General features: G+C 44.1%; 1 protein-coding gene across 1 annotated transcript; it reads right to left on the reverse strand.

Annotated features, from left to right (window-relative positions):
* Positions 1–3,255: 3,255 nt before the first annotated feature.
* On the reverse strand, positions 3,256–12,276 carry LOC310819152 (NAD-dependent protein deacylase sirtuin-5, mitochondrial-like). Its single transcript, XM_083690397.1, has 9 exons — positions 12,195–12,276; positions 11,357–11,469; positions 11,088–11,221; positions 7,663–7,888; positions 7,205–7,292; positions 6,293–6,346; positions 5,348–5,471; positions 4,687–4,802; positions 3,256–4,349 (listed from the first exon to the last, which is right to left on the reverse strand). The coding sequence occupies exons 2-9, from the start codon at positions 11,454–11,456 to the stop codon at positions 4,277–4,279; spliced, it is 915 nt and encodes a 304-aa protein (XP_083546523.1). The 5' UTR covers positions 11,457–11,469; positions 12,195–12,276; the 3' UTR covers positions 3,256–4,276.
* Positions 12,277–13,455: the final 1,179 nt, after the last annotated feature.

Here is a 13,455-nt window from a genome sequence, read left to right on the forward strand (position 1 = left end):
GCCTGTACCCAGAACTGCTAGCATCAGCGGAATACAGGGAAAAGCAACAGGCGGTATGTGTGTGTGTGTGTGTGTGTGTGTGTGAAGGGGGAGAGGTGGAGGGGGGGGAGGGGGCTAGGGGCCTCTGTTTACACCAACTAATTCCCTCTCTCTCTCTCTCTCTCTCTCTCTCTCTTTCTCTGTTTATCTCATGCTCTCTCTCAGTTTCTCTCTCTCTCTATCTGCCTCCCTTGGGCTCTCAGAATTTCAGACAAGCACAGGGACACAGAAGAGGATGGTTAAAGACTGAGGGGGTGGGGACTGTGTGTGTGTGTGTGTGTGTGTGTGTTTGGGGGTAACTGTCATGGCTACTTAAATAAAGATGGTTCCCATGGCGACTGAGGCAGTTCAGAGAGGGGTTAGAGGGTAGACTGAAGATCTGACTATATGCCATGTGTGTGCGCGTGCGCGTGCGTGTGTGTGTGTGCGACCAGCCCCAGTCTCCACTGCACTGTTGTGAGGTAGATTGATGATTACTTTAAATAGAAAGTACCTACATAAGCTTCTGCTTCTATCAGGATATTTCACTCTACAGACAAAAAAGTGCTATATTCAAATCTCTAAGTGAAAACAAAGCATCCCTTCAAGCTTATCATATTTCTGCTTTTAAGGAAATATCAGATGGATGCTGCAATAACAAACCCATGTATTCTGTGGCTGTGTGTTTGTGTATTCGTGGGTGTTTTTCATGACCTGGTTCAATCTGACAGTCCTGTCAGTCTGCATAGAGAGAGAAAAATGAATGTGTGTGTGGTGTGCACACATAGGTGCACAGTCTCACACACACACACACACACACAGACGCACACACGAACACACTAACACACACACACAGACGCACACACGAACACAGACGCACACACGAACACGCGAACACACACACACATTACATCCCCCACTCAAATGCCACCCTCAGCCATTTCAAAACAGAAACACTCAAATAAGATATGTCATCAAGTCTCTCTCCACCTCTACAGTCCACTGGATGGCACACACACACGCACACACGCACACACACACACACATACACACACACACACACACACACACGCCACACACTTTTCCACTTCACTGTCTCCTGGACAATCTAGTTTTTGATTGACAGAGACAGGGGGGTATTTGCAGAACTGATACCAATGATGATGAGTCTATTAACCTGAAGGCAGCTGGGTCAGACAGGAACCTTTACACATTCACTATCTCATCCTTCTTACTTCCTGCTCTCATCTGCATTCATGTATGAGCCCCAGGAACTGGCCACACTGCTCAACCACACACTCTAACAGGCTCCAAACAAATACTACATCCAAACCACTATAACCAATAGCTCATATGTGAGGTGTATTTTTATTTAATATGTATGATCAGTGTGCAGTGTTGAATGTGTTTATTATGTTTACGGCTAATGTAGACTTGAATTGATTATGTAACTGATTGTTTTGACACACGGAGACACTTTGTATAGAATTGGTTATATTTGAACGGCGTAACCAGCGAGGCGGGTTTCAGAAATAGGAGTGCGATTTTCAAGACCAGAACTTTTTTTCAGCACACCTGATTGCACATGATGACCTGCTCATTGACATGAACACGCCTCTATTACCGCGACTCGACCCACCTGAGCGCAGACGAGACAACGCTTCAGCGCTGTGGTCATTTCACCTGTTACTGCCGATATAAATTGCGAATACGACTGCGATTGGACTCCGTGTGCGCATAGAAAGGTCCGTGTTTGCGCATAGAAAGGTATTAGAGGAAGTGGAGGATGAGGATGATGATGATGATGATCATCATCATCATCATCATTATCTAAGGTCATTATCATCACAGTAAAGGACTCCATATGGCAGACATGCAGATGTAATTTGGTCTCTAATCGTTGGTAAGGAAAGGAAGTCGAGGGGAGCCATCATGGCGGAAACAGAATTATACTTTAATGAATGGAAAATGGGATTGTTTTGATGGGGTATTTTTGGAGGAGATGCGTCTAGACTGTGTTGTGATGTATGTTTGATGTTTTCTTTTGTGTTGTCCTTTGTGTGTGTGTGTGTGTGTGTGTACTAGAGACTAATTTGATGAGAGGGCTGGGAACATGGTGGGCATGATATGAGATGGCTCAGTGTGAGTCTGCAGGAGATGCCAACGATGAATCACCTGGCCGTCTCTCTCTCTCTCTCACACACACACACACACACACACACACACACACACACACATTGTTCTCTTCAAAGCTAGATCCAACTGTGAGATTTACATGTAATCAGCCCTCAGAATCCACTATATGATCATATCGTAACAATTCATAAACCTTTTAATTAATCAATTATCGTTTCGGTAATGACTAAAAAAAAAAACTCACCACCCAATGCCCAAAAATAACTACACCATCCTCACCATCCTAGTTTCTGAAATCATAACACAGCGTAGGTACTGAATTCGACCAATGAGCATAGCTTCCTCAGATTCCTTCCAAGTAAGTCATAACCTCTCCTCTCATTAACACAGCATGTCCTGGCTGCGCGAGTCATGTCTTTACAAGTCTGGAAACATGGCCTTTCGAGACCTCCCTGTCACTGTGTCTCGTTCCCCTGCTCCTCTCTGGTCAACAGAGGGAGGGTGCAGACCCGGGCAACAGATGGAGTCCCAGCTGGATGTCCTACTTTATGTATGAAGAGGGCCAATGAACGGACTCACCTTGGCCCCAGGCGACCGATCCGCAATGAGGAGGCAGGGAGACCCACCTGAGATGAGGGATAAAGATGGAGTCAAAAACGGAACCCTCGGGACCAGACCCAGATCCAGTCTTGAGACCCTGACCGAGACCCAGTGTGGCGAGATTGACTGTTTCACTCCAAAATGCTGTATTATTATTTATTTATTCATTTTTTTAATAAAATAACTGCTGTCATGATATAAAACCCTTTACGACATATTTGAAAGGAGCCATATTATATTTGTTGACATCATAATCGTATTCTTGAAGATGTAATCAATCTTGATATTGATCATGATAAATGTCACATGACCAAACATTTTTGCTTTGATTTATAGCGTTTTGGAATGAAACTCTTCATGTACACTCCAAGAGAAAGCTACATAGTGCCATCTACTGTTTGTTCTGGGTACTACACTACCCCCATGACCCCCCCCCCAACATAGATGATGCCTCAAAAAGGCTTTTGTTGAAGTTGACAAAAGATGACCAAGTCATGGAAATGTATTCAGAATGATTGTTTATAACAGTATTGCATTTGGAAGCATTTGATAAGATCTCATTTTCCAGTTAGAGAGTGATGCATATATTTAAGCAGAAACAAAAAAAAAAAAAAAAAAAAAAAAAGAGTAAAAAATACAATCATGACATCAACGTTCATACTTGCTTTCAGTATACTAAATCATTTCCAGCAACAAAGTGATTAGAGGCAACAATAAATTCAAAGACTACATATTAAGTAGAATGTTAGTTAACAAGTAGCATGTAGAAACTCTTAACAATGTCACCTAATATACAATATACCCGCTCTTACAATAGGCCTAGATTCTGAATCAATGCTGGACAAAACTGGGACGGGAAATTACAGTAGTGCAGTTCAGACAATGAAACACAAGCTCAAGCCCTTTCCTTCTATCCACCTTCTCTGTCATTTAGCATTAGCAGAAGCCAATAGCAATAGCTCAGTAAACGAGGCTGAATCTCTGCGACGTTGCCATGTGCTTGAGGTTCAAAGCGTGTTTGGTTGTGATTGTGTAAACAGTTTGCAAGGCGTGAGATTAGGCCCTGTACTTGGTCATAGTTCAGTCAGTTCATGAAGGGATTGGTTCTATGTGCTGGGAGTAGGGACTAGGCAGTAAGTTGTTTCAGCTACCGATATATTATTATTATTATTATTATTATTATTATAATAATATTACTGTATAACCCTACAGTAGTCTCTACAAAATATACAATGTCAAAGTTGATATACTATATAAGTTGGAATTTACCAGCTGCACCAGATATATAAAAAGCATTGCAATTATGACCTCAAACACCTGAGGAGAAAAGAAACTGTCCATCCTGTGACGATGAAGAAATACCTCATTAAACAATCCTTTTCCTAATTTAAGCAAAATATGCACAAGTCCCTTCTTCTGCATCTCAAGAACTAACAATACAAATACAGTCAAAATTCCATTTCCAGTTAAGTCAACCTATCAAGCGTACGGTCAGGAATCCGGCTTGACTCCCCCTTGACCCTCAGATGACCTCTGACTCGTGACGCGCCAAGGCCAAAGGCAGGGTGGTCCCGCAGGGGCCTTGGAAGTGATACCTGTAACCGCCCACCGCCACACAACACAACAGTGTCAGCTGAGGGGATGGAGGAAAAAAAACGGCCTACATACTCAAAAGCGTTCGCCCTAAAGATCCTCAAAAGGCGTGGTGGTTTCTTTTGGTGGTTACTGTATACGCAAATCATCTATACAAATGCTGAGAACATCAGATGTAAGACTAAGCTAGTACAAATAGTGACTGGCCTACAACAAAACATTTTCCGTAACTTAAGAGCATACAGTCATATGCTCTTCGTAGCGCATTACAAGACTCTATAAGTTATTGAGCATGTATGTCTGCATTATGACGTCTTATATTCTATCTCCAGGACTTACGTGAAGCTGAGGGTGGCAGGAGTGGTCTCCATGTTGAACTCTGCCACCGGGATGCCCCGGGATGCCACCTGGGGCGCAAACATGGCCGCCGGGTACACAATGGAGGAAGTGCCGACCTGTGGGCGGGAAGAAAGGGGCGCATGCAGTTGGGTCCTCAGTGGCCCTTTCCAGAAACAACCCCTTCCAACCCCGAGACAAACTGTGTAGGCCTGAAAATGTGACTCCAGGCTAGGTGGAATGTCTGCCTTGCTTGCTTGTACCTATCCAGATCCTTTCAGATCGGGGTGTCGAGGGTGAAGGGGTTAGGAGTTGTTTCTTTCCTCAGTGAGAGTCCATAAGGCTCTCAACTTGCACCGTGGTGAATCACCGTACCTGACTGTACATACTCCATCAGTGTTCTTCAATACTCATGGTCCCGGAGAGCTACGTGTGTCAGCTGGCCCAGAATAAACACACCTGATTCAGCCTATTAACTGATTCAGGAATAATCTTGATTACTATAGCTAGGTGTGTTAAGTTGGCCTCGTACAAAAGCCTGACCATACGGTACACACTCTCCAGGATTGAGGAAAACTGGTCTGTGTAAAGAAGGCGTTAACAGTGCCAACAATGAGACAATAGTACAACAACAATAGTACAATCAACAAAGAGGACAACTCACCACCAGACATAGATCACAGGTGTCCAGCTCTTTCTCCACCTTGGTCAGGACTTGTGAGTCCAGGGTCTCCCCGAACCAGACCACATTGGGCCTGAGCAGACCATGGCAGTCCCTCTCATCACACCTGCACACATCAACACCAGGGGAAACATCACTCATATACTCATATTATGGGTGATTCTGATCCAAAATAATAATCATGATAATCATAATATTTATTTAATTCTTTACTTTTTTTAAGCTACAATCCTTAATTAAAGGTGAAGGTGTTTTTTTGGGATATAAAATGTGTTACGAACCCCCCCCCCAGATACTACGTCTAGGGATATAAAAGGGGGGAGAAACGTAACATACTGTATCTGTGTATGCGGCTGAGACGTAACAAAATGTAATGACATACCCATTGATTCTTGAAGAATATAACTTATTGGTGCTTCATGAGATAACAATATATCCATAATTTATATTATGGGTAATTCTGGTTAGGATTTTGAAAAGGTTGAGAGAAAAACTAACAACACACTACTGCCACCATGTGGATAAAAACTGCACTTTTATGTATGGTATTACTGTGGTGTTTGAAGAACCTGAAGAACCTGAAGAACATGAGTAGTGAAAAGGAAGAATGGCCAACATATTGTCACAAGCCTTTTGGGGAACACTTTACTTAACGCATACAGGAATAATGTGTTATACTCATTATACGCATGTATGAAGCCTTATAAGCGTTATAGTATATGATTTTTAATTTTTTTATAATATGTTATGTTTGTTTGAGGCATTTTGTTTTCTCTGATGGAAAATTGCTGATAATAGCTCAGGATCATTATACAATAAGACATTATGAACGCATCATAACTGTATGCTCCAAGTAAAGTGTTAGCAGCATTTATGACTGTAAGGAGATCATCAGTAACAACACACAGAAAACAGAGCTAATCCCACCTCGGAAGGTCCTCAACAGGAATCTTGGCATCAGCAGTCTCCGGGTCAGGGGAACTGAGTGGAACAGATTAAAATAGGACATGTCCGTTATACTTTGTGTCATAGTGTTATCCCACTGGTATTCATTTGGAATGTGCACTGTAAGAACCACAGAAAATGTTCAAGTGTTCAAAATCTATGGTCATAACTTCGTAACGATCTGTTGTTGTGTGGTAATTACTGGTAACAATATCTACTTTCTTACAATGTTACAGTATGGTAAATCCCCAAGTAACCAAGAAGTAAATCCAATGTAATGACTATGCACAGTAATTAGGTTGTGTACCATGTCGTTTCTGAGTAGAATACCTTGTGACCACGTCACCGTCTCCTCAAATACCCATACAGAGTAAATACAGTGAAAAGATTAGCGATGGAGGGGTGCTCAGTGGCGTAGCACACTAAGGCGCATACCATATTATCGCAAGGTCCTTGGTTCGAGTCTGGTCATCGACATATCCTGCATGTCATCCCTCCTCTCTCTCACCCATCCTTCCTGTCAATCTCTACTATCTCTATCCCAATAAAGCAGAAATGCCCTAAAAACATATATTAAAAAAAAAACGTAAAAAAAATAAAACAATGTAACCAAGCTACGCTATCGAAAAGCTAGCCATTCGACAGCGCGGGTGGTGGGGGTATTTGAACTCGAGGAGTGAGTTTACCACCTCAACTCGGTTACACCTAATTACCTTCAAATAAAGCGTGACTCAATATTGCAACAACCAATTAGCCCAGTTCAACCATCTTGAAGGCAAACTAGGAGTTGAGTCCTGAAGTCCTAGAGGTTACAAAGGAGGACGGTCTGGAGTGGGTGAGGGTGGGTGGTTCAGGGTGGGTGGGGGGGGGCTGTTGTACTGTACTGCTGCTTACCCTTTCCCCTCCAAGGCAGCACATATGGGGCTGCGTTGGTTCACGGTCACGTGTCCACAGCTCACGCAGCGCGTCTCAGACAGACTCCCTGCCGTTTCACACGGGGCGAAAAAAACACAGCTGCTTACAAACGGAGAAGGTTTTCCCGAACGGTAAAAACGACAAACCACTTCAGTCTTCAAAAACAACAACGTACAACTCTAGTCCCACTGTAAACAAATGAGAACTTATAAAGGCTTTAAAGGGCATTCACACAGCATTCATAAAGTGATTGATCCCCTAAAGTTGCTATTATCCCCTAAAGATCCCAACTTCAGAACCAGTGACATTAATGCTTCTTCTGTTCAAGGCTCTGGGCTTGGTCCCAGCCCAGCCCAGCCCAGCCCAGCCCAGCCCAGCCCAGCCCAGCCCAGCCCAGCCCAGCCCAGCCCAGCCCCCCCCACCCCCGCCCCCCTCACCATGGATCTTCATCACATGTTTGGAGCCGGCCTGCAGATGGAGCTCGTCAATGTTCTGGCTGATGACCACCACCGAGCGGCCCTGCTTTCGGAGGCGCGCCTCGCACTCGGCGATGGCCACGTGGGCCGCATTGGGCCCCTTCTGCAGCATCACCTCCCGCCGGTAGTGGTAGAACTCCCAGACCCGCGACGGGTTCCGGAAGAAGGCCTCTGGAGTGGCCAGGTCCTGGGGAGGACAGAGGAGGGGGTGGGGGGAGGGGGGTGGGGGTCAGCCTGGGGTTTAGGGTTAGGTTTAGAGGTCAAAGGGCAAGGAGATAACAATCAATCGGGTTAAGATCATGTACATACCGAGATGGATATAGATATGGATATGACTCTGGTTAGTGACAAGGAGTGTTTGCAGGGTGAGAGGGTTGGATTAGGGTCAAGGTTTAAAGGGCTGGACTAAGCCTAGTCCAGGTGTTCCGACCCTTCTGTCTAAAGTAAAATAAGGGCCTAAGACAATACAGCGAGCATTGTGAATATAGGTGTGTTGCAACACAAATGCTATGAACCAGGACTAAAATGCAAGAATATTTATTGTCCAAACAAATGATCTCCACAAGGGAACAAAGGCACTGTGAACGGTGCCAAAGAAAAGAACTGTGTGGCTATAAACACATGGGGGGGGGGGGGGGGGGGGCACCTGTTCCTAGCCTAATGTTTATAACAAAGATGCGGCTCTGTGATGCAAAGTACACCCATGGGCAGCTTACCTTGTCCCTGCGCGTAAAAAACTAAAACAAAACACTATACCACGTATAGTGTTTAACCATAACAAGAAACAGCTACCAATGCACGTAGCTTGGCTAATCCACTTTCAACCATGGACACCAAAGAAAACACGAAAGACGACGACTCCCGAACAGAGGACAGGAGGGGCTTTAAATAGACGGACGGGCGGCTGATTGGTCCGGAACAGGTGCTCGAATGATGACGGAGGGGAATGACAGGCCAATCGTGGACGGACACCTGTATGGTTGAATGAGAGTGAGAGGAGGGGACATAGACGGGAACACAAAACACAGCAGAGTCTCCTGCTCGATGGTAGAGTGGTGTGACTGACTGTTGTTAAACTTCTTTGAGAAGTAACAGACCGGATGATCCAGACCGTCGGAATCCATCTGACTCAGAACCGCACCGGCACCAACACTACTTGCATCGACTTTGATTGTAAATGGATTTTGAAAATCCGGAGCACTAAGGACAGGGGTACTGCATAAAAGTGCTTTAATGCAGTCAAATGCTGTTTGGCAGTCAGCAGACCACACAAACGGTACAGAGGGACTGAGGAAGCTAGTTAGTGGGGCTAAAACTGAGTAAATATTGCAGCAAAATCCCCTGTAATAACCAGCCATACCTAGGTATCGACGCAATTCCCGCCGTGTGGTGGGCACTGGAAATGTCGTTATGGCAACAACCTCGGCATCAACAGGACCCACTCGTCCTCCGCCCACCTGCGCACCTACATAGGTAACAGTGGCTTCGCCAAATTCGCACTTGGCTGGGTTCAGTGTCAGGGAAGCGGCTGCCAACCGCCGGAACACTGTTCTTAACAAACTCACATGAGCAGACCAATCAGAAGAGCGTACTACCACATCATCAAGATACGCTGTTCAGTTAGGCACATCTGCAAGCACTATATTCACTAGGCGTTGGAAGGTAGCCGGAACATTTCGCATCCCGCATGCCATTACTGAATATTGTAGGAACCTATCAGGTGTAACAAAGGCAGATATCTCTAATGCATGAGGTGAAAGGGGCACCTGCCAATAACCTTTCATCAGATCTAGCTTGGTGACATAACAGGCAGAAACAATTCTATCTACACAATCATCCAAGCGTGCCATGGGATACGAATCAGGAATAATGACTTGGTTCACTTTCCGGTTATCAGTGCAAAAACAGAAAGTGGAATTGGGCTTTGGAACCAAGAGCTCCATGGACTTGAACTTGGTTGTGTCAAGTTACGTTCTAACAGATATGAGACTTCTTGCTTCATCGCTAATCTTTTCACTGTATTTACTCTGTATGGGTGTTGTTTAATTGGCACCGCACCTCCCACGTCAATGTCATGGTCCAAAATGTCGAACTGACGCTTCATCTTCGTTTGAGAAGCGGAGAGACTTTCTTTAGCGTACGCTCACGGAATTAGCTCACATAAGCCAACACGTTTTTTTCAAGGTCAAACTCTCACACATAATCTGATCCTTTAAAACTTTCAAAGGCCCTCTTACTGTGTGAACAAATACAAGCTCAGCTGGGCTGAAACCTAGGGACTCCTGCACTGTTTCTCGCACCGCAAGGGGAACACCATCATCCCCATCTCTACCTGTCTCCATACAATATTTTCACAGCACCGACTTAAACGTCTGAGCGCCCCCTGGGACTCAGGGTGGTAAGCACTCGAGACTTCAATACCTGTTCAAATATGCCCGAAAGGAAATTACTACCTTGATCTGTCTGTGCTATCTTTGGGAATCAAATGTAGCAAAAAACCTGATCAGGGCTTTTACAACAGACTGTGATGTAATCTTCCTAAGAGAAATAGCTTCGGGTACCGTGTAGCAACACACATTATAGTTAACCAGTTCTTGCTATCAGATTTCATTTTTGGTCAAGGACCAACACAATCTACCAGTACATGCTCAAACGGCTCACCCGTAACCGGGATTGGGTGAAGTGGGGCAGGCGGAATAACCTGATTTGGTTTTCCGGTGAGTTGACAGATATGGCATGATCAACAGAATCTGGCTACGTCTTTGTAAATAACATTTTCATTAGAACATCTTTATTGAAGATGCGTTTTAGTCTAGAATTAGGCTTAATCTGTGTCTGGGGAAACCAGACCTAAATGTGGTAATGTTATTATTATATTATTTGACAAAGTCGTAGAATCTCCTCTTGGGGGTGCTAGAGTTAGATAGCCATCCCCTGTGGCGAGACGGAGCACGGCGTGAGCAGACACTACAAATGGAACGTTGTTGTATTTGTTTAATTCTGCCCCTCAAGGTAAATATGTGTGCACTGTGCCACATAGATCAACTGATAGCGGCTCTGCTCTAGTTCCTAGGCACACACAGTAACCGTGGTTACTCAGGTACCAACCTCCCTGCCTTCGTCAAGATAAACCCACTGATAGGGCATAGAGCCTTTATTATGTCAAGAAATAAGCCCACATCCCCACAATAACCCTGAAGCACAGATCAAAGACAAAACATTGAAACACTGACAATGAAAGGCACAACGAGGCCTATCGGAAAACACGCACACACACACATCATTTTAGAATGAGTAGGAGTGTGTGTGTGCGCACGCGTGTGTGTACACATGGCATGATATGAGCAATGATACAACGTGTGTGTGTGTGTGTGTGTTTACATTACCTGAGATTGCCATTTCCTCCAGTACCCTCCAGGTCCCCTGAAAGTCGGAACTCCACTCTCTGCACTCACGCCCGCCCCAGTTATGATCGCTATGTGTTTGGCTTTGGAGAAGACCTTGCGGAATTCAGACATGTCTGCAGAGGAAGACCATCATTGCATTACATCATTCAGTATCTTGTTCACTCAACACCATCTAATTATGTTCCACTCAAGCCAGGAGAGAGAGCCACAGTTGAATACAGCCCACATGTATTTGGGTTGGACCATACCTGATGAACTGGGTCTGGTCATGTTCACCAAGGGTCCACAAGCCACCGGAGAAGAAAAGTGAGGTCCAAGTGCAATTGAAGCAAATTTTCGAAGAATCATTGTCGTATCAGCTCTGAGAAAAGGGAGACATTGTAGATCAATGTTCGGTAAATGTAGACAGGGTGGGGCAGGTAAATTCCATTTGGATTCATTTAAATTGTGTAAATTACTGAACAAGAATGTTGTTGTTGTTGTTTTTTTAAAAACATTCATAAATCTCCAAATACCCGTTTGTTTATAATTCATTAAGTAGTCTCTTCACAGTGCAAAAGGAGAGATACAACTACGTACATTGTTACAGTTTACATTGAGCACTGCACAACAGGTTTAAACTTGACCAGCAGCTTTCCGTGGGAGTATAATTCGCATTGTAAAACTGCGCCCAAACAGGTCCTGCAACATTATAGCACCATGGCCATGGACAGTTTGCAACAATGTGAAAAATCCTTGATCGAGTTCGCTCATAGCTGTGGTAAACTCCCTGTCAGGCACGAAACATCTATCCCCGTTTACTGTGATTCATATATTAAATGGTCCTCGAAATGCATGTGCGACATTCCGGAAAATCGGGTAGCCTACTACTTTTTTTTGCTGTCATGTCTGACAAACACGGCTGATTGACTGATTCACTGTCATGATATACTGCCATCTTTAAAACAAAGTTAATGTGACATAAAATACAGAAGACTTCACTCGACTGAAAAGTTCGTGCAATTCGAATAAGTCGTGCATTCGTTATAAGCGTGCATACACGCATTAACACTTGAGTTGATACATGCATAACTTCTCCACACTTACCGACATCCAGTTACCTGACGGCTAAACTCGTTTGTTTACTTTTCTTACAGTGAGTAGACAAATTAATTTGACAAGCCGTAAATACTCGTTTGCTGTCGCAAAGCGTTTGGATTGCGCTCTAAAGCCAAAATGCACTGTTGTGGAAAAAAGTGTAGTTTTGGAGAGCCCCCTGGTGGTGTCAAATATTGTTTTCATGACTGGGACAAGCAAGTTTTCATGACAGGTTGACTCTATCTCTGATCTCTTTTCTTGTCTTTCTTTCTTGTCTTTCTTTCTTGTCTTTCTTTCTTGTCTTTCTTTCTTTCTGTCCTTCTTTGCTTGTCTGTTTATCCCCACTTTCTCTCAACTCCTGAAGATGACATTGAAAATTAGCCGTATCTATTTGGTCTATCTTTAGCTAAATGTATCCTTTGATTATGTGACATTATTACGGAATAATTAGGTGACAATTATGATGTCTCTATTTTCATAATTGTTCCAGTGTTTTTCATTGTTTTATTGTCCTTATGTTTTTATGTTCCAACCAAATTGCCCAGCAATGGGACAATAATGATTTTCTGAATCTGAATAGGAAGTGTGATAGCCTATCACACAAAACTAACATGATGCATTAATCTGATTATCAATACATTAACCTTGTAGTGTATGGGCGCTCAAAGTAATACCTCCAACAAACACAACAGACTCGTTTGGTTATCAGTCATTGCTTTTTCAATTAATAAGCGATTTTATTGGTTGGGTTTTTTTTTTTCTTTTTTTTCTTTTTGATATTCCATTATCATTTTCCTCCATCTGTCGTTGGCGAGCGGGAGCTCTATAGCGGCTCCACGTCTCCCTTTAAACCTCCCAACATCTCTCCCTCTCCCGTCCTCCCCGTTCCATTTTTTTCTCGCCGTCAAATATCTCTCCGTGAGCGGCCGTGGCTCTGTGTCTGCCCCAGCCCGCCAGTCGTCACTGGACGCTGCTTAAATTGATGGCGGCTTCTCCGGAGGACAATATAGACCGCCGACCGATAAGGAGAGTCCGGTCCAAGAGCGATACCCCGTACCTCGCCGAGGCCAGAATCTCCTTCAACCTGAAGACAGGTAGGGGTACACGTGTGGCCATTGGTTCTCTGACATACAGCGGTTACCGCATTGAAAAAATTGAATTGCACCAATTCCCTATTCTTATAAATTAAGTTTTGTATCGCTCTACATGTTCATTGTGACTGTGGTTTGGTATTACGGGGCCGGTGAATTGTCTGTTTGAAACAGGATAT

Source organism: Argentina silus (genome assembly GCF_951799395.1).
Source record: "Argentina silus genome assembly, chromosome: 18".
Lineage (NCBI taxonomy): Eukaryota > Metazoa > Chordata > Actinopteri > Argentiniformes > Argentinidae > Argentina > Argentina silus.